Raw genomic sequence first — 20,049 nt, forward strand, 5'->3', positions numbered from 1 at the left:
GGTGCAATTATATACATTTTTCTAGGATGTACACTTACCAAAGTTCTTTCTAACTTTTAATATACACTTTTTTTAATTACCTCAGATTTTGCACATATTTGGGACCTGTCATGTGACATCATCACAACGCACATTCAGCATTGAAAGTCGCTTCGATTTACGCGAGTTAAACATTAGTACAGCTGTCATAGAAAGGAATTACTTTATCTCCACTGGTATGAGTTTAATAGAAGAATCATGTGCTTACACCAATTCGAGTAGCTTTCTATAAAAATAAAAAAAAAGACATTTTCAAAATGAATTTTGAAAACATTCATTCACTCATTCATTCATTTTCTACCGCTTATCCGAACTACCTCGGGTCACGGGGAGCCTGTGCCTATCTCAGGCGTCATCGGGCATCAAGGCAGGATACACCCTGGACGGAGTGCCAACCCATCACAGGGCACACACACACACTCATTCACTCACACAATCACACACTACGGACAATTTTCCAGAGATTCCAATCAACCTACCATGCATGTCTTTGGACCGGGGGAGGAAACCGGAGTACCTGGAGGAAACCCCCGAGGCACGGGGAGAACATGCAAACTCCACACACACAAGGCGGAGGTGGGAATCGAACTCCCAACCCTGGAGGTGTGAGGCAAAAGTGCTAACCACTAAGCCACCGTGATTTTGAAAACAATCACCAAAAAAATTTAAATCCTGAAGGGACTGATAGAACATCAGTCTCACAGATTAAACCATAATAAATAAGACAACAGAGCGTAATATTAGTTATGTCCATCAATATAGAGCAGTGTGGGAACAAAATTGATCCATATGCAGTTTAGGTACTGACCCTCTAAATCTACAATGATTCTGGAATTAATTTCTGTTTCGGTTTTTGTGACAATATCCTGAAATTTTTTATTTTGAAGAAGGATAAAATAAAAAATAGTCCAATCATTTCTACAGTAATTCAGCATTTTCACTTTATTGAACTCGTTAGCTTTGTTGCTGCAGTTATATGGCTGCCTTCCAGAAACTCCATATTGAAATTGAATTGAAATTCTCCTTTTTTCTCTGTTTATATGTGTGTAGAAAAACCGACTGACTCGTTCCTGGAATGGAAGCCATTTTATTGGACGGTCTTATTACATCAGTACACATTGAGTTTTACTTTTGTTTGTGCTTCAACGCTTGCAAACATGAAATCCCAGCAAAGATAAAGAGGTTTAAAGACAGACTAACTTCTTATTTTTTTTATATTTTCTCTGATAAATAAATTTGATATAAATTTACTCGACACACCCAGAGCTTTTACAACAGCAAACCAAAAAAAAAAAAATAAATAAAAATGAACAAGCATTCGCATCACAGAAAACTCGTAGTGCAATATACAACCTGGTCGCAGGAGCAGAGGAATAAAATAGAAATAGAAGGGGATAAATAAAGAAGATGGGATTACATCTCTCTTTGCGAAGCCATTCACCAATGGAAGAGTTACGTTGCACTAACAAACAGACAAATCAAATATAGATAGTTGTGTTTTTTTGTTTTCTTTTTGTTTTTGTTTTTTTGTTACTACTACAACTACAGCTCAAATATCACAACACATTGGCTTCGTATTATTGAAAGAAAAAAAATACTACTTCACAGTTAGAAAGTCAACAGGGAGACGTTGTAACATCAACATATGGCATATATAACATCACACTACTCAGTGCATGGTCTGGTTAAACATGGTTTACTAGCCAATGATAAGGCTTAATCAGACAGGATACAATACTGAAGTACAGCTGGCCCTTTTTTCTGTTGAGAATATTCTTCAAACATTTGCAAGCAATGGCCTCTTGGACACTAAAACGTGAAATTCTCTGCAGAGCTTTAAAACAAACAGTCCTGATGGGTAGATAGAGCCGGAGCCGAGGCCGGGCGAGGACATTTATTTGCATTCTGGAACTATTTACAATTTGACATGTGACTCATTTTTTTTCTCATCAACTGCTTTGCTTTCTCTCGTCAGCAGACGCACAGTCAGTGTCAAAAATCCTTTTTTTTTTCCCACCTCCGATTTGAAAATGGCCACAACTAAGATTCCATGGCATGCAGGACTATGAATCTAAAACCAAAGCTTTCAGCATACGGCTTGACGAACGACAGGAGTTTGTCATAAAGCAAGAGAAATGATATGACGATGATTTTACTCACATCCACACGACCGCCCCTCCCCACCCACAACCATAACAAATCACATCGACGATTTGAGATTCAACCGTTTACATTTACATTTCTGAGCATCCAATATCAATATTAATATCAGTATTTGGTTCTTTCTGTTTCAGATGACCTGTGATATTTAAACCATATTTTTTGACAGTTTAAACATTTGCATCCATTGTAAAACATGAGAATACTTACAATGATTCTTTTGCTTTTCAACATATTATATATTTATGTATATTTATATATTTATATCTATATCTCTTTTTTTAGTCAGTGTTTCCATTGGGTTGTTTTTTTTTTTGTTTGTTTTTTTGTTTGTTACATTTTCTTTCAAGCAAGATGCATACACATTAATATAGGAGCGGGGGATTTGGGTGATCAGCTAGAAGAGAAACGAGGGAGAGTTTTAGCTTGTCTGATCCTCGTCTGGTTTGTTCATGGCCTTGAGTGCGTCCAGGAGCACGGTAGGGGTGAAGATATGGGTCGAGCCTGCAGGAGTGACAGCACCCGTGGAGAAACAGAGAAAATAGTACACATCAGAATCGTACAGGCAAGCTAGTTCTTCTCCGAATGTGTTTTCAGCTGTTATATCTATCTACACGTAAAGATCGTGTAACATCACAAACCGAATGGACGTAAAAGTTTTAGGGAACTAAAAAAAAACGAGGGACGATGACGTCTTCCGTACGACTGTACGTCGTGGAAAATGTAAAGGGACAAAGTCACGATTCCAACACATGATGTGCACAGACTTAGGCACTAAAGGCACTAAAACAGATGTAGGTCAGCAATAAGTGACGTGTGAGGAATTATCTCACCGCACACTAAGGCAAGACTATAAGATGACAAAAATCCAGAAAAAAAAGGAAAACAAAAAATACATCTACTCCGTTCACGTGACATCAATTCGAAAGTGGATCCGAGTTTATTTTAGATTAATAGCTGAAGACACATTTCTTCAAAAGAAGAACATAACAGGTTCACAATTAATCAAGCATTTGTGCCAACTGGATGTTATTTGATTTGATTTTTTTAATTCGATTCACAACAATTTCCAAAAACGATTCTGAAAAATTCTTAGAGCCCAGTTGGAACAAACACTTGATTCATTTCTCTACATCGTTTTCGTTACAGTTGTTTGTTTCTTTAGCAAAGCTGCACATAAAAGCTCTTTTTCCTCTATTCTGAAATCAAATAATTTCACTTAAAATAATATTCTAAAATAAGCTAACGTCAAGTTCACGCAGCTAAACACATCAGACTACACAGTTCATTGGTGTGGTTATTATTTACAGAACATCAGCCTTAAAAAAATCTCTCGTACAGCTCCGTTACAGGATTTTAGATAAATCCAGGTATGTGACAAGACTTAAATTCTGGATGAACGTTTGTCATTTTAATCTGCAAGTAAAATCCACCTGGAGCATCTAACATAAACATGCAGCTTTACTGAGCTCTGGCAAGAATCACAATGAACTCTACCAGCAGCTAGATGAAACGAGTGTAATAAACCGCCAGAACAGAAACAAACATTACATGTGGAGTATAAAATGACCGAATAGTTCAGTAGGTGTTAAATGTAGCAGTATGGATTAGGGCTGGCATACTGCAAATGGTGTGATTGCTACCATTTAGATCCAAAAAAATACAAAAAATGATCAACTAATTTAAAAAGGAGTAGGGTATAGAAAGAGAATATAGCTTTAGCACATCAACTAGCTTTATACAGCTATAACTATCTATTTAGTTAGATTGTAAGATAATGAGAAAGCAGGACATGGAAGATTTTAGCTTTAAATGTTATAAATGTTAATAAATAGTGAGTAAGTAAGTGTTATATTTGTTTAAATTCATGAGGAATAACAAACAGGATTTCATGCACACGCAACTAGATTCGTGAACGAATAAAGCAAAGGTTTTTTTTTTTATCTATTTATATTTATTGTTGTGGAACAGCTAAATTAACTTCTGAATCTCTTGCATTTTAATAGTTATAAAAAGCCGTTCCTTCACTTTCTATTGAAATAAAAATGGTTTGTTTTTGTTTTTGTTCAAAGCAAAAAATGGAACTTTTCTGTAAAAGGAAGCAAACTTTTAAAAGTTACAGCTTTACATCTGAGTGTTACAAAACTCTGGGACTGGAGACTCCTTCCATAAATGATAAGATTTAGAAATCGTCAACATATCAACAATTAGAGGCTTTTCTTTGTTAAATATCAGCACATTTTAGATCATTGTATTCTGATATGAGTTAGTTGTTAGGACAGGAACGTATTAGATCGAGGGCATTAATATTAATATGAATATAAATCTGTGACTTTGCAGATAAAAAAATTAATCAGCCAGATTAAATGCAGCACTGAAATCGTGAGACGTAACTTGTGTAAAATGAATTAAAAGCATATCAGAGATTGAAATTACAAATTATACTTAATTTGTCAGATTTTTTTCTGAAAGATGCTAAAACACACCCAATACCAGTCAAAATCCTATTTACTTTCGTTTAACCATTTTTTTGATTGGATTTTACTTAACCAATATAGTAACATACTGTACATATCACACATGAATTATTATTTGAAATGTTTTGACAGACGATGCTAGAATTTTAAAGCAATGTTAACAAATTAGTGAGACAATTAGCAATAAGCAGGAACGAAACTGCTAGAAAAAAGGATATTATTGTGGTAATTGCTTAGTGCTAAAGCTTAGTAATAGAACGTAGCTACATTTCAAGCTTTGGCATCTGCAGGCGAGTCACACGTTATTTAGCCAAATCGCTCTAGTTTAAAAATGCAGCAATATGGAAATTGGCAATATGGCAGTTATCCAAATGGAGAGTATATTTGCTGTGCGATCAGCGCAGACGCCCACTTGCTCATGTAGTGAGTGATGTGTGGTGGATTTGTTTGAATAAAAAAAGGGAAAAGAAAAATATATCCCGGAATTATCCTGCTGAAATTCAGCATTAAAGAAAGGAGCTCTGTTGTTAATTTGGATGTGAATGATTTTCTCGGGTTGTTATATATATATATGTAAAACAACTGGAATTACGATTAATCTCTAGGGTAGATTAATCTGCAAACAAAACAAAAAATCAAATATGACGGATATGAAATTTTGGGTGTGCAAATGTAGGAGCTCCTCGTCACCCGAAAAAGAAGAGGCACCACTGGGTTAGAGGGCGTATGCTGGGAAAAATGCAGGTTAATCCACCCGGCTGAGAGGAATGGGAACGGCAGGGATGGAGTCAGCACCCGTTGCATGGCTGCTCCAAAGAGGCTCCACTCGCTGCAGCTCTATACGTAAGTGCTAATAATCCACCAATCGTGACCAAAATCAGCTGAAAGACTCTGATCCAGCCACTGATTGGTCATTAGTGAGCAGTGGGTGGAGCCTTCTTTAGACTGGCAGGTTCTCCATGCACTGAGGCGGAGGCCAACCGCTCATCTCTGCAAGGAGGGGAGTAAAACTGGAAGTAAGGAGGAGAAAAAAATGAAACCCTTGTGCTGTGGGGATTCAGAAAGGGCTTCTTCGAGCGGCTGCCTTTACTTTGTCAGAGTGTGATTTCTCTCTCTTTTTCTCTCTCTCTTTCTCTCTCTCTTTCTCCCACCCTTCCCTCGTTCTCTCAATCCTCTGAGGGAACGGGGTCCTCAAAGGACACCCTAGTGGACTCTCGGAAGTCGGGATGCTGAAGATCCTTTAGAAATTTGGTTGGGGTGAGAGTGTGGGTGGAACCTGCGGAGGAACAAAGGTGGCTTCACGCTCGGGTTATCATCAAACACAGCATACCCATTTTCTCTTTAGCCACCTTTCAGTCGTCTTGAAGAAAACAGGGGTTAAGCAGCCATTTCAATGCATCCATTTCTCATAATACATTCATGAACCTCAGCATTTGTGTACTTAGATAGAATGGTCTTAGTGTTTATTTGATATTTCCTACACTTGATAAGAAAAAAATTGCATACATTTGAAATACTGTAATGATTCTGATGAAGACACTGAGGAAATCAGGTGAGTTTGAACATAACAGTACAAAATATATGACAGGCGTTGATTCCAAAATATCAAATATTTATCAAATATTAACTTGTTCCAGTTCACTTAAACGACTTGTCGAGAATCCAAGAAAGCACATATTTAATATAACCACACTGGGACTTTTATATCCTTATCTGTGTCTGCCTCGTAAAATTCACCTTTAACAGGAATGTTCCGTACAAATCAATATGAGCCAGTAGCATATGTGCCAAGTGAGTGTGGCTTCTTTGGGACATATTTCTGCTAAAAAAAAAAAAGCAACACATTGCATCTGAAATTCCACTTATGCTATATTAATCTCCTGTTTGTACAGAAGCAATATCACACTTGGTATCATGCCAAATCACAGGCGTGCTGATATTCAGCGTTAGCGTGAGTACGATACTGCAATAATATCAATCACCCTTTCAAACTCTCTGATTCTTGTTTGAAAGTTACTCCTAGAAAGTTCTCACTAATTCCAGCAAAACTAATGAAGACATCTAGCCACGAAATCTTCTTCAGAATGAAGAGATAATCTGCTGAAAAACAATTCAAGAAAGCAGAATGTTTTTCACAATGCGTTTACATTGACAAGGCATTTTCATTCATCCTTAGTAACTGCCTGGTCAGGGTCCAAAGGTCCAGGGTTAAATTTGGATTGTAGGCAGATCAAAAATAATATTTCTCTTTTTTATCTCTATTTCAGAAAGCTAAACCCACTTACAGATACAGATACAGATAGTGGCATTGTCTTCAGAGTACAAGAGTGGAAAAGTTAAATCTGGCCATGCTGTCCCAAAAAAATGGGATCTGTATAGCCAGAAATCTTTTTTATTTTTTTCATTATTTATTTATTTATTTATTTCAGTTCATTACAGTGCTGGAAATCACAACCCAGCTTTATCAACATTATTATATTTATAAAAGGTATTTACATGTTAGCTGGTTAATTAAATGGTTTAATTCAAATATCTTTTTATTATTATTATTATTATTATTATTAATATTGTTGTTGTTATTATTGTTGTAATTATTATTATTATTATAATTATTATTATTATTAATGATGTAAATACAAGCAGGTTTTTAAATAAGGTCACTTTCAACCTGAGGAAGTGATGAACATCACTTTCGAACTGATGAAGACCACGGGCTCTATGGATTTTTTTTTAAGAAAATTACCCTGTAGCCCTATAAAGAGCCAGTTTTGTAGATCCGTGTACACATTTAAATAATTAGGGTAATATCTGACATAGTTTATAGAGATTATCCAACTGTACCAACGGTACATGGAATATTTGGCTATAAGAAATTGAGAGCTTAAGTCGTTATTGGCTCAGATTGTGGTCTGAGTGTGATTTAGTATTATAATACTTTAAGGAAGGCAAACCAAAACCAAGACATAGAAAAAATAGATAACGCAGATTATTTTTCCGCTGACGTTTCTGCTTTTAAGCATCAGCAGTCAACACAACAGTGGTTAGTAAGACATTAGTTTCTGTGTGTTAGCACACTTACGATAACCCTGATTCATATGTGTCAGTGACAGGAAATTAAGATCTTAAAAACTTTTAAAAAATTGCCTGCAGAGTAAAGGTTAATGTATGTAAATGGCATCCCTGTAGGTAGCCAGGATCACCTCCAGGCTACACACTCACCGATAATGGCCTCCCATTTTCCATTGGCCTGTGTGACCTCATAGGCACAACGCATCTCGCTGAAAGACGCTCCACCGATGATGAAGACAATGACACGTGGCCCGGTGCGGTACTCTCCAGGGGTCTTATTCTTGTGCCAGTGGCCATAGCGAGCACTGTTAGAAAAAGGCTCATGTTAATGAGCAAGAAACTGAACATCAGCAATCATCTGACACTAAACACAGGTCAAAAAATTATGTTCTAATTACCCTGAGCTCTACTCATAACCAAATAACCCTTTTATGCTGTGCGGCTTTATGCTATATCTCATCAGTTCGCAAGAAAACTTATTTATTACATACTTATTATATAATAATATTGTGTAATAATGGATTCCATAGGCAGTATGTTTTCGAAGCATCATAAATTGATTATTGGCAATAGATTAGCATTGTCTGCATTCTGCTACTCAAAAGCAGTGTGTGAACAAATAAACATAGTTGAATAGTAACCTAATCGATCATTAGATCATTCTCATGATTGACTCTCGGCTTTTATTACTGTTTTTACTGCCTTTTTACTCCTGAGTTTCGTGTAAATGTATTTTGGGTTCTTTTCTCATTACAAGAATGTGTCAAAGTCCTTGTCAGTGAAAAACGACAAGGTATAAAAATCTCTTAAGTGTATCTTAACTGCAAAAAAGAGGTGTATTAATGCCATTGTGTCCTCTCATGGCCCTGGCCTCATGGGCCATCACACATTATATTGATCTCTGTTCTCTCCCCCTCTATGCAGAGATGACTATTGATCCGTCTTGCTTCAGTCTTTTCAGGGAATACTTCTATGTGTGTGTGTGTGTGTGTGTGTGTGTACCTGACTGCTGATGTGCTGAACGAGGAGGATGAACGAGTTGAGATGTAAGGATAGTGCTTGGTGTCCAGCTTGTCGTCAATGGCATCCTGAGAAATCCATAACAGTGAGTATGTGATACAGAAAAGCAGAATTAAAGCAAAAGCATGGAGTGTCACTCCTAAAATCTGATAAAATGATAATAAAACTGTCTCAATTAAGCCTTTAACTGTTGACCGATTTACAGGTTATAGAATTCTTCATGCACATTAACAATTGTATAAAGAATTAACAATTGTTTCAAATATTTACTGAACACTGAAACAATTCATAATGCTGTTTTTGTCAACATTAATTAAAAAGCAGGTTTCCCTCTTACTCACGATTAGGGTTGCAAAATTCCGGGAATTTTCAAGACTGGAAACTTTCCATGGGAATTAACGGGAATATATGGGAATTAACGAGAATAGATGTGAATTAACGGGAATATATGGGAATTAACGGGAATATTTGGGAATTAACGGGAATATATGGGAATTAACGGGGATATATGGGAATTAACAGGAATATATGGGAATTAACGGGAATATATGGGAATTAACGGGAATTTAAGTAAATCTGAATTTGCAATTTGCAATTTAAGTAAATTTGTACCCTGCGTTCCTCGGTCACTTGCACACAGCACACTGCTTACTGGAGGGCCACTGAGGCCAACCCCCCTGCATGTACTTGCATTCTTCCATAACATGCACAGTAACACTTTATTTTAGGCTAATTTAACTAGTTGCTTATTAGCATGAATATTAATAGAATATTGGCTATTTATTAGTACTTATTAAGCACATATTAATGCCTTATTCTGCATTACCTTATTCTACATTCTTAATTAATCCCAATACCTAAACTTAATAACTACCTTACTAACTCTTAATAAGCAGTAAATTAGGAGTGTTACCACATGCAGATAATTTGATGACCCTCCCCCACACACTCACAACCCCCTGAAATAAAAAAAAACCCTCCATATATCACTTAAGGGTGGGTTCACCTCCATTTTCCAGGCGTTGACTACCACAGAAGCAGAGACCTAATAAGCCTGAGAAAAAATGCTTCATTTTACATCTTGATTGGGACTTTTTTAGAAGGGCAAGGGTGGGGGGGGTGCTTTCATGTTACAATCATAGGGAAATATGTTTATTACAATTATTAAGTTTATGCTTTTGTGTTACTCAATGAAAGAATCTACATCTAGATTCTACAAGAATCTAAAGTTCTAATTTCAATTAAATCAGTCAAGACGCCATTTTTAAAATTTGTACTACCTTGCATGCATGTCTGCTTATGACCAAACAAAATGTTTATTTATCTTTGTATATGATATAGTTTATATAAATTTCCCTATATTTCCAAATAATTCCCATAAATTCCCATAAATTCCTGTAAATTCCCATAAAGTTTCCAATTTGGAAATTTCCAAAATTCCCCAGATTAAGTTCCCGTGGAAAAATTACGGAAATTTACCGTAAACTTTCCGCCCCTTTGCAACCCTACTCACAATACAGTCGCTATAACACACACCCTCTTGTGGTTTATTGCTTTTACACACAGTCAGGATGAAGAGTGGGCATGTTTTACCTCCATGATGTCCTTGACCAGAGGGGTCCAGCGAGAGAGCTGGTAGGTCTGCTCACTCACACGCTCCTTGCGGTCCAACTTCTTCCCTCGGCGCAAAGTGGACTGGAACAAGAAACCACACAGAAGAGAATGTGAGCAGTGAGCAGAAAAAGAGAGAGCAAAGAGTCAAGACGAAATGGAAAGAGCGAGCGCCTCACGTCTGTGATGATGGGGACACCCAGGTGAGCCATGTTTGTGATGATCTCACTGTCCTCAGGGGGGATTTGTGCATGCTGGATCAGCTTGTTCAGGTTCTCCTCTGTGATTCCTAGTGATCACATACACACATACACACATGTAGACACACACACACAAACATGTGTGCACACACACACAAACATGAACATGTGCACACACAAAAGCACACGTGCACACACGAACATGTGAACACACACACACAAACATGAACATGTGCACACACACAAAAGCACACATGCACACACAACCGCATATGCACACATGCACATACACACACACATGCACACACACACACACACACACACACACAAACAGAATTAAAAGGATTACTACTGAAACTGAACACAACAATGTACATATAAGTGTATTGTGTGTGTCTGTGTGTCTGTGTGTTTGTATCTCCCTCACCATTTTTTAGGAATATATAGAGCAGGATGATGCGAATCTTGTCATAGGTGCTGACGTTGGCATCAAGCAGGATGGGCACGATGGCCCTCATGGGGTCCTTAATCTTCTCCCCTTCTGCATCTGTTCCCATGGCCAGGTCCTGCATAACAGCAATAGTGTAAGGGTTTGTTAGCAATATTGAAACATGAGAAATGATGCATACCAAGTCACCTTAAGCATTGTAAAACATTTTAAATGTTAAACACTTCTGGGGGTAATCACTGGAGCAGAATCACAACATACTTTGAGGAACCGAGAAGTACAAAAATCCTAATTTCTCAATCCTAAAAACAGAACCTGAGTCAGTGTGTGAGCTGCAATGTACCTGCTCAACACGGCACAGCTTGTCCACGGTGCCCTGATAGTGTTTCATGCAGTCTTCTGCCAGCTGCAGGTGAGTAGAGTACTGCGGAGACACGAGAGTTTAAGTGTTAATGCCAACACGACTAGCACTGAACTCGTTCAGCACTGCTTTACTTTTTTTTATTTTGTTCGTGTCCCGTCTTGCTCGTTGTCCTCTCTCACCTTGCTGAGCTCTTTCTGGTACTGCGGCATCTTCTTCAGCATCTGAGACAAATCCCTCAGCGTGGTCTGGAATGCAAGATAAACACTTAAATACCAGCAAACACACTGCTTTTTAGTAGAGGAAGCATGTGTGTGTGCTGTCAGTAACATTAAACTGCTGGATCCTCAGAGAGTGTCGTGATGTGATGAGTCAGCCATCACAGCTCGGCTCAGCTCAACTCAGCTCGGCACTACAGAACATTCAAATATATCCAGCATACGACTGTCTTCCTGTACCTTATCTCCAGTGTTCATCCGTTTGCTGGCTGAGAACTCCTTCAGAGATTTTGTCACCTCCCTGTAAAGGAACAAACCCCAACTTAGTTGAGTACCTTCTTCTAGAAAAGAACCAAGACTACAGAAGAAAGAAAAAAAGAGAAGATTCGAGAGGACAGCTACTTACTGAGACACCTCAGCGATGTGTTTGTGTCGCAGAGACACCCACAGGTCATCGTCCTCATGGAGCAGCACTTCTTTCTCCCGAGAGTCTCCCATTCCACTGGTTTCATATCTACAGTACAGAGCCCACAATAAAGAGTCAGCATCACTCCATCAGGTAGAATCAGAAATAACAACAGGAATCGATATTAAATTTGTTGTTAACTTGTCGCTGTGGCATTTTCACATGTATGTTCACCAATGTGCTTCAGAAATCTGATCTGCTCAGTTCCAGTGAAGGGGGACTGTAACGCTACAGCACACAAAGACATCCTTTCATATTGTGTGTTTGTGTGAGCAGCTGCAACACACTTCTATTCTCACAGGTAGCTCAACGTCTGAGTCTTATATTGTTCCCTCGTTCATTCACCATTTACTATGCAGACTGTTCTAGTATACAGAGCATTATGTATAAAGTGTGTGTGGGTGTGTGCATACTGTATATATATATTCAGGATTCTGGCAACATCTAACTACCAGTGAGTGCTCATGAGATGCATCATCATGACTCATACATCATGAAATATAAACAAATTTATCCACCAAACTGAAGACTCAAGCCGTCCCATCGCAGAACACAATCTCGAGCACACACACACGCACACGCACACGCGCACACACACACACAAATGCAGCAAACATGCTTTCCGCATGACTTATTTATGTAGCTGCATTAACAGAAGAGATAAAAAAGGAACTAGTTTCATTGATGTTTTACAACATTAAATGTAACTATACTGTAAAGTATGTATTTAGTAGGTAGAAATGTTGAAAGAAAGGAAATCACTATACATTGTAGTAATTAATATTGAAGTAGCGTGCAGCGGTTGTACACTCGATTTACAGTGCAGTGTATATTTTGTCCTACAAAATGCTGCTAAAAAATACATTTTTTGTTGGTGAGGAAATGTGTTTCTAACTGCGATAACATTTGTGATAAAAGATGCTAACAATTTTTCACAGAAGTGCCACAACATTGAATGTAACTATAAACAAATACAAATACAACACGTCCTTCTTTAATAAGTAAACATGTTTGGCGATGGCAATTACCTGTGGTTTCAGAGGAATAAAACACTTTGGGATCATTGCTTATTTTCACCAGCAATATTTTTTTAGTGTCTTTTTCTACTAATGTCATACTACTTTCAAGAGAAAAGACACTGCCTAGGTATCTAGTTTATTAAAAACTTCTAATATTGTATTCTTAACCCTTATCTTCATCTTTATTGTAAACAGAGTTCAGCCAGGTTTACTGATCGGTTAAAAAAAGTCTTACTTGTAGACATCGTTCTCAATTGGCAACAGGTCGTAGCCCATGGCCTGGAAGGTGAGTTCATGAAGGACAGGAGAGGCAGGATCAAAAGCCCGATCCAGAATGATGAGCTGCGAGCGAGCCTTGTCAGGACCCTGTGCACAGAAACAGATTTAGCCACAAGAGCTAACAGCGACACCAAGCCTCAGCTTAGGCCACTAGTGAAGATCCTCACCTCTCCCATCGTGGGATCATCTGCCTTGTAGGCATCCAGTTTGTCCTGCACCAGCTGAGCCAGAGTGGCATTGTCCTTGTACTCACTGCATTGATGGACAAAGAGATAAACAGACATTCAGACTAGGATATAACAATAAAGAAATTCCTGGTAAGATCTCAGACTCTCATCATATTACAGGCATAAAAATATCTATTGGGAATGATAAAATATTTATATCTCTTAGTCATCTAACATATACATTTCCCAAATTCCCTAGACTAATGATCCATTGAATAAATGTTTGCTATTAATGCCAGCTTTTATTTGCACAACCTTTTAAATCGTAAATTATCTATAACGACAAAATAAAAAATAAAATTGATTATAGCACATTGAGCCAAACCTCAGATTTATAGGCAATAATTGTAAAGGTGCATTTCTATAGTAACACTTAATTTACCGTATCTTGTATGGTGACCCTCTTAAAATATTGGATTAAAATATTGTTGTTTTATAAAGAAAAGCATCGATATAGTGAAGTTTACTGTAAGGAAAGTTTTCTTGACATTTTTTTGGAAAGAGCTTCTATTATGAATGTTTTTTAACTGTCAGAAGAAAGAAAGAAAGAAAGAAAGAAAGAAAGAAAGAAAGAAAGAAAGAAAGAAAGAAAGACATTATTTTTTTAGAATTTCTCAGTAATTCAATGCTGTTTTTATCTTGTCAAGATGTTATGTCAAGATCTAGAAAAAAAAGATGCTGGTGAAGAAACAACTGTCTATATAGAAACTCTGAGCTGACTCCAACATATTTTCTGATCTGCTTCTATAATTTATACAATGAATGTGTGACATGTTCGTATTTAGATAATGTGAATGTCTTTAAATGTTGCTTATGCTGTTATCTGGAACTCAGCAACAGAAGACGGTTGGTTTTGAATGCAATGAATGCTGAATATTATGAACAGCTCAATGCAGCATGAAGGACTGAGGTATTAGTGTCTCACCCACGGTATCGGACAGCAGGGTACTCCTTAAGCGTGGCACACAGAGTGGCCAGCTGCTCAGCTAGCCTTTCCATCACTGGGTTCTTCATCTGAGTTTTGTGTGGGCTATAAAAGCTCTGGAAGGCATCAGGGTTATCCAGAGAGAACACCTGGATACACAGGCGTAAATATTCATCAGTACATGCTTCACATAAAAATGAGTAAATGATCGACTGAACTGCCGTGATTCATTCTCTCTCTCTCTCTCTCTCTCTCTCTCTCTCTCTCGCTCTCTCTCTCTCGCTCTCTCTCTCTCACACACTGTCTATCTGTCTCTCAAACACAATGCAGTGACAACAGAGAAATAGACTCCAGCCTTTCCTTCCTGCCTTTGTGTTTCCTAAACCTCTTCAGATTTCCCCTTCACTCCTGCTCTCTCTCTCTCCCTCTCTCTCTCTCTCTCTCTCTCTCTCTCTCTCTCTCTCTCTCTCTCTCTCAGGAGCAGTGTGCTGTGCTTCTCCATCATACCCTCCCCCAAACCATGTTTGCTCAGATCACCATCCTTCTGTTCAGACAAGTTCTCCACAATGCCCTTCTTTTCCCCATTAACCCTCGCTCACCGCTGATCAAGCAGCGCAGCTTCACACCGGGAGCAAAGCAGAGCTCCTCTGACTCCATTGAATTAATCATTGCAGACAGCATCAAAAGCAAAGCATTATGGGCCAGACTGCCTTATAGCCTTACAGCCCTGGAACTCTGCCAATGAGTCACTGTCTGTATTAACATCTATTCTCCTCTATACATTACTGCCATGCCTTTCTCCCTGAAATCCTGATAAAACATTTCTGACTGACTCGTACTATTGTTATTGTTGAGGTTTTTTTTTTTGTGATTGTTGCAGAATAAAAAATCTGTATAGAATATTTGCTGTGTGTGTTCTCAAAATTTTTCTTTTTTTTTTTTTTTGCAAGCAAATAACTCTTTTTTTAAACTCCTACCAGTGAAGACACATATATTATTACTTTCCAATTGAGTTGTGATGACGTCGGAGGACGTGCCAAAGTCTGTGGAAAATCTGTAGTAATTTAAAAAATTTGCAAAGAATACAGTATCATGCCATATTGTAAAATCACTAAATCCTGGAGTGACTGATTAATACTATTCCTAGAACTTCTATAAATTATATACATATGTTAATTAATATTAGAAATAAAGTTGAATTTATACCTTTTTACTATTGAATAACAAAATAATTAAGCAATAAGAGCTATCATGGAATATGCTATTTAACTATGTCTACTAATTCTGTTACTACTATTACTTACAGTACTACTTCTACTGCTACTGCTACTACTGTAATTACTAGTAGATATGCATCAGACCTTTCCAGCTCATCTGTACTTACTGGGTGTGAATTGTGAGGGACTAAATTGGGAGAAATGAAGGACTTTTCTGTGATTCTCACCTGTGACTCATACGGCAGGAAGGCAATGTTGATCTCATTCAAGGACTTGATGCACTTTGAGGCGCGACTCTTCACCACTTCGTTGAATAACGGATCTGGGCAAGCTGCAGGTCACAACATTTCATTTACAGTGTACCATTTTCATGTTGTGACAAGTGACAACACACATATCTCTGAAACATAATATATCTGAAAAGCTCCTTAGTCCGGATTTGGTTTCTGGCAAATCATACATTATTAATAGGTTTATGAAGAAATTTTTTTTTAGAATTGTAAAATCGATACAGGTAAAATCGATATTTAGATATTAGCAACATTATTTTTACTGTATATATATGTTATGTGGGGGCACGGTGGCTTAGTGGTTAGCACGTTTGCCTCACACCTCCAGGGTTGGGGGTTCGATTCCCGCCTCCACCTTGTGTGTGTGGAGTTTGCATGTTCTCCCCGTGCCTCGGGGGTTTCCTCCAGGTACTCCGGTTTCCTCCCCCGGTCCAAAGACATGCATGGTAGGTTGATTGGCATCTCTGGAAAATTGTCCGTAGTGCGTGAGTGAATGAGAGTGTGTGTGTGTGCCCTGCGATGGGTTGGCACTCCGTCCAGGGTGTATCCTGCCTTGATGCCCGATGACGCCTGAGATAGGCACAGGCTCCCCGTGACCAGAGGTAGTTCGGATAAGCGGTAGAAAATGAATGAATGAATGAATGAATGAATGAATGAATGAATATATGTTATGTTAAAAAATGATGCCTTGTACTTTTTATCCACTAACAGTTGCATTCAATGTTGTAAAAGAAATATTAAGCACAACATTAAGTGAATCAAATGAAATGAATTATATCGCTGCTGAACAGAATCATTCTGATTCATTAGTGAAATCATCCTGCACTCACAATCAGTGAAGAATACATGAGCAGCTCTGTATTTTGTCGAGTGGGGATCCTTGAAGTCACCGATGAGCGTCTGCACAGACTGGAAGAAGACAGAAAATAAGTGTTAAGGGAACATGCACAGATGTGAGCATTAGCATGCACTATAAAGAAGTGAGTGTGCATGTCGCCATAGCAGCCACAGAAGCCCATGGTAATGCAGAACCGGAGATTGTGTAGGCTGAGACAATACTGTGTTTGGTGAAGTGGCACTTCATACATGTGACATATGGTCAGTGTGAGCCATGTGAACAGACTTTCTCCCTATGGAGTGTCTAAAGATAGACATAAAAAAGAGTTGCCTGAGCTGAAGTGCTTTTAAGTCTTGCTGATGTAATGTAGCTGTGTGTGGGTTTGGGGAGGGAATCATCTGCATGGGTATCTAATGTTTAGTTCAATTCTGTATGATGGTCCTGCCTTGCTGATGTACTGTAAGAGATTTCAGCTGATGGAGAGACAAGGCTCATACCTTCTCAGTAGGGGTGATGAGGTAAATGGCCTCCAAGGTAGGCAGAGGCTCTCTTCGCTTGTTTATGTCCTCCACAACTGAAGAAAAAAAGAATTACAATGCAATCGATAAAGAAATACTGCATGGTATAATACAATTGCTATAGTTTTTTTATGTCTAGTCCCTTTCCAAAGTCAAAGCCCCCTCCATTTCTGAGACCAGCTCTAATTCTAATTCATATATCTTCAAAGATTCTTGAGAGTAGTATTGTGGTGAATTTTTATTTTTTTTAATCAGTTTAGTCACATGGGTGTTGAAGTATAACCACAGAAACCACAGTTACTTTCCACCATTTTTTCGTGCTCATCACACATAAACCACAGACAAACCACTATTTCTTTAGGTCTAAAGCAAAAAAAGCCAAGCCCTTGTTTTAAACTGGCAGTTACATGGGGATAGTAAGCATAACAAGTGACAGTGTTATAGTAATGTATTAGAAGAACGTACTTGTGATGCCCTCTGTCATAATGTCAGTCATCTTGCAGCAGGAGGAAAGCATTCTCATGCTCAGCTGGTCCACCACCAGAACCTGAAGACACAACATACAGGTTAGCCACAGAAACAGGTTAAATATTATGTTAACAAACAAAATTAATCCAGCGTTCTCTTATGTTTTGAGTGTGCACTGCCTTAAGTATTTTTTAGTTTGAACAACAAATCATAGTAGAATAGAATAAAAGCCTTTGTTTTGTCACATATACATTATATAGGTTGGGGTCAGAGCGCAGGGTAAGCCATGATACAGCGCCCCTGGAGTAGGGAGGGTTAAGGGACTTGCTCAAAGGCCTAACAGTGGCAGCTTGGCAGTGCTGGGGTATGGACCCTGATCAACCCTTGAGCCACTGCACCACTGCCCCATAGTAGCTATGTAAACTTCTTCAGCTAGCTATTTTTATTTACATTTCACTGAATGTCTTTGTCATGATTAACACACAATAAAGTGATTTTACCTTTTCCTACTAGGGGCAATATATTCATAGTAATAACTATGGAAACAGGGAAGAAAATAAAACCCTAACCAATTCAAAACCATTTCTCAATGATGCCCTAAGTGTTGTTATCTTCAACCACTAATATTCTGTGGATGGTTATCGAACTGAAGGTAAAACAATTTGATTTCTATTCCTTCAACTGACTGGAACACCAGTGTACTGGTAATAACAGTTAAACACAAATTAAACAACACACTAATCAGTATGAGAACTGGTTGTTTCATTTGTGTTACATGCTTCACTCGCAAAACAAGCTAACTGTACTAGCTAAGCACACTCAGCAGTGGTGCTAATGATCTCTGCTACTTCCTTCCAAGCTTCAGTTTTCTTTCTAATGGTTTTATACATAAAAATTATGAGAAGGCAAGATGAAACCACGGTTATATGTATTTCATCTGTTTTGAAGCCTACTAACGTCCCTCCAGAATTTATCGATTTTGTGACAGCAAAAATTTACGCAAAATCAATCGATTTTTGAAAATGACCACAGATTTCTCCTAAAGAGACACATTGTGTGACTATAAGAGTACAGCTTTTAGAGAAAGTAATTACATACTGGATGTGTTTTAACTGGTTCGAGTTTAAAAGAAGAATCTTTTGTTTGATGTTTTAGCAAATTAAGAAGTTCTTGGCAAAATAAAAAGCAAAATAACCTCCAAAAGTTGAATCCCAAATTTTTGAGAAAAGTATCAAAATGAAAAAAAAAAGTGTTCAGTCACAAAAACGAACTGTACTCAGAAACATCAGACCACATGCACTACGGGAATCTCAGAGAAATCATTCAAGATAGTCAAGAGAATAGATCAACTTTAATCACTTTGCTGCATCACATCTAATGTAGAAATACTCCATCGAAATGTCACTTGTCGTTCCATCACTTTGTTCCTTGCTATTGTCACTAAACTCATGGCTAGCTTGGGAAAGAGAGCCATGAGTTCAGTGACAATAGCAAGGAAATTGTTTTAACCATTTTTATAGTTGAAACAAACAGAAATATGTATTTTATTCAATGTAAAAAAAAATATATATATATATATATACGTATATATATATACGTGTATATATATGTATATATATATATATATATATATATATATATATATATATATATATATATATATATATATATATATATACACATATACATAAGCTATCATTTTAGAAAGAAACATGCAGGAAAGAACATTGGAGTAAAGGAAGTCATTAAGCCTTTAGTTACGCTTTAGAAACAAACCTGACTGTGAGGTAATGAAATGCAGAATTATGTGATCCAAACATTCATGCTTAATTTCATCTGCTTAGTGAAGTAATCAGACTTACCTTCCATTCTCCCTTCTTCTTTACCTTCTTGATCACATCATTCATAATCTCTGTAAGGAAAAAAAACATGCCATATATCATATTTTGGTTATCAGACAAAAAAATGCAGATTAAAACTCAACTTTTTTGAAATCCTTTCTTCATGACCGTTGTTGTGATTTATCGGTGGTGTCAACACCGATAAATCTTATGAGCAGATTTCATTAAGCTGCAGTAAGATGTCAGTTTAGTCACAGTTTAGTTCTCCACTGAATAGAAAGCTAATGATTAGTTTGAGGGAAAAATGAATAAGCAGAAATGCTGGGGTTTAAGGGAAACATGAGGACCCTGGTTGTCT

The 20,049-nt window shown here is 37.7% G+C and overlaps 1 protein-coding gene across 2 annotated transcripts in view; it reads right to left on the reverse strand.

Annotated features, from left to right (window-relative positions):
* Window positions 1-1,719: 1,719 nt before the first annotated feature.
* stxbp1a (syntaxin binding protein 1a) overlaps window positions 1,720-20,049 on the reverse strand; it is a 32,041-nt gene continuing 13,711 nt past the window's right edge. Inside the window, exons 2-20 of one of the 2 annotated variants that reach the window (XR_009649784.1) lie at window positions 19,713-19,762; window positions 17,848-17,929; window positions 17,362-17,438; window positions 16,857-16,935; window positions 15,964-16,067; window positions 14,520-14,668; window positions 13,535-13,619; window positions 13,324-13,454; window positions 12,010-12,117; window positions 11,844-11,904; window positions 11,568-11,633; window positions 11,368-11,448; window positions 11,004-11,142; window positions 10,556-10,665; window positions 10,359-10,460; window positions 8,748-8,833; window positions 7,896-8,050; window positions 5,767-5,952; window positions 1,720-2,703 (exon numbers count right to left, since the gene is read on the reverse strand). Coding sequence is in view for 1 of the 2 variants with exons in the window: in XM_060891211.1 (XP_060747194.1) it covers window positions 2,621-2,703; window positions 7,896-8,050; window positions 8,748-8,833; window positions 10,359-10,460; window positions 10,556-10,665; window positions 11,004-11,142; window positions 11,368-11,448; window positions 11,568-11,633; window positions 11,844-11,904; window positions 12,010-12,117; window positions 13,324-13,454; window positions 13,535-13,619; window positions 14,520-14,668; window positions 15,964-16,067; window positions 16,857-16,935; window positions 17,362-17,438; window positions 17,848-17,929; window positions 19,713-19,762 (1,748 nt within the window). In the remaining variant the exon portion in view is untranslated. The remainder of the gene's footprint in view (window positions 2,704-5,766; window positions 5,953-7,895; window positions 8,051-8,747; window positions 8,834-10,358; window positions 10,461-10,555; window positions 10,666-11,003; window positions 11,143-11,367; window positions 11,449-11,567; window positions 11,634-11,843; window positions 11,905-12,009; window positions 12,118-13,323; window positions 13,455-13,534; window positions 13,620-14,519; window positions 14,669-15,963; window positions 16,068-16,856; window positions 16,936-17,361; window positions 17,439-17,847; window positions 17,930-19,712; window positions 19,763-20,049) is intronic. The other variant, XM_060891211.1, reaches the window with a different exon arrangement.

This window comes from Tachysurus vachellii, chromosome 17, assembly GCF_030014155.1.
Source record: "Tachysurus vachellii isolate PV-2020 chromosome 17, HZAU_Pvac_v1, whole genome shotgun sequence".
Classification (NCBI taxonomy): domain Eukaryota; kingdom Metazoa; phylum Chordata; class Actinopteri; order Siluriformes; family Bagridae; genus Tachysurus; species Tachysurus vachellii.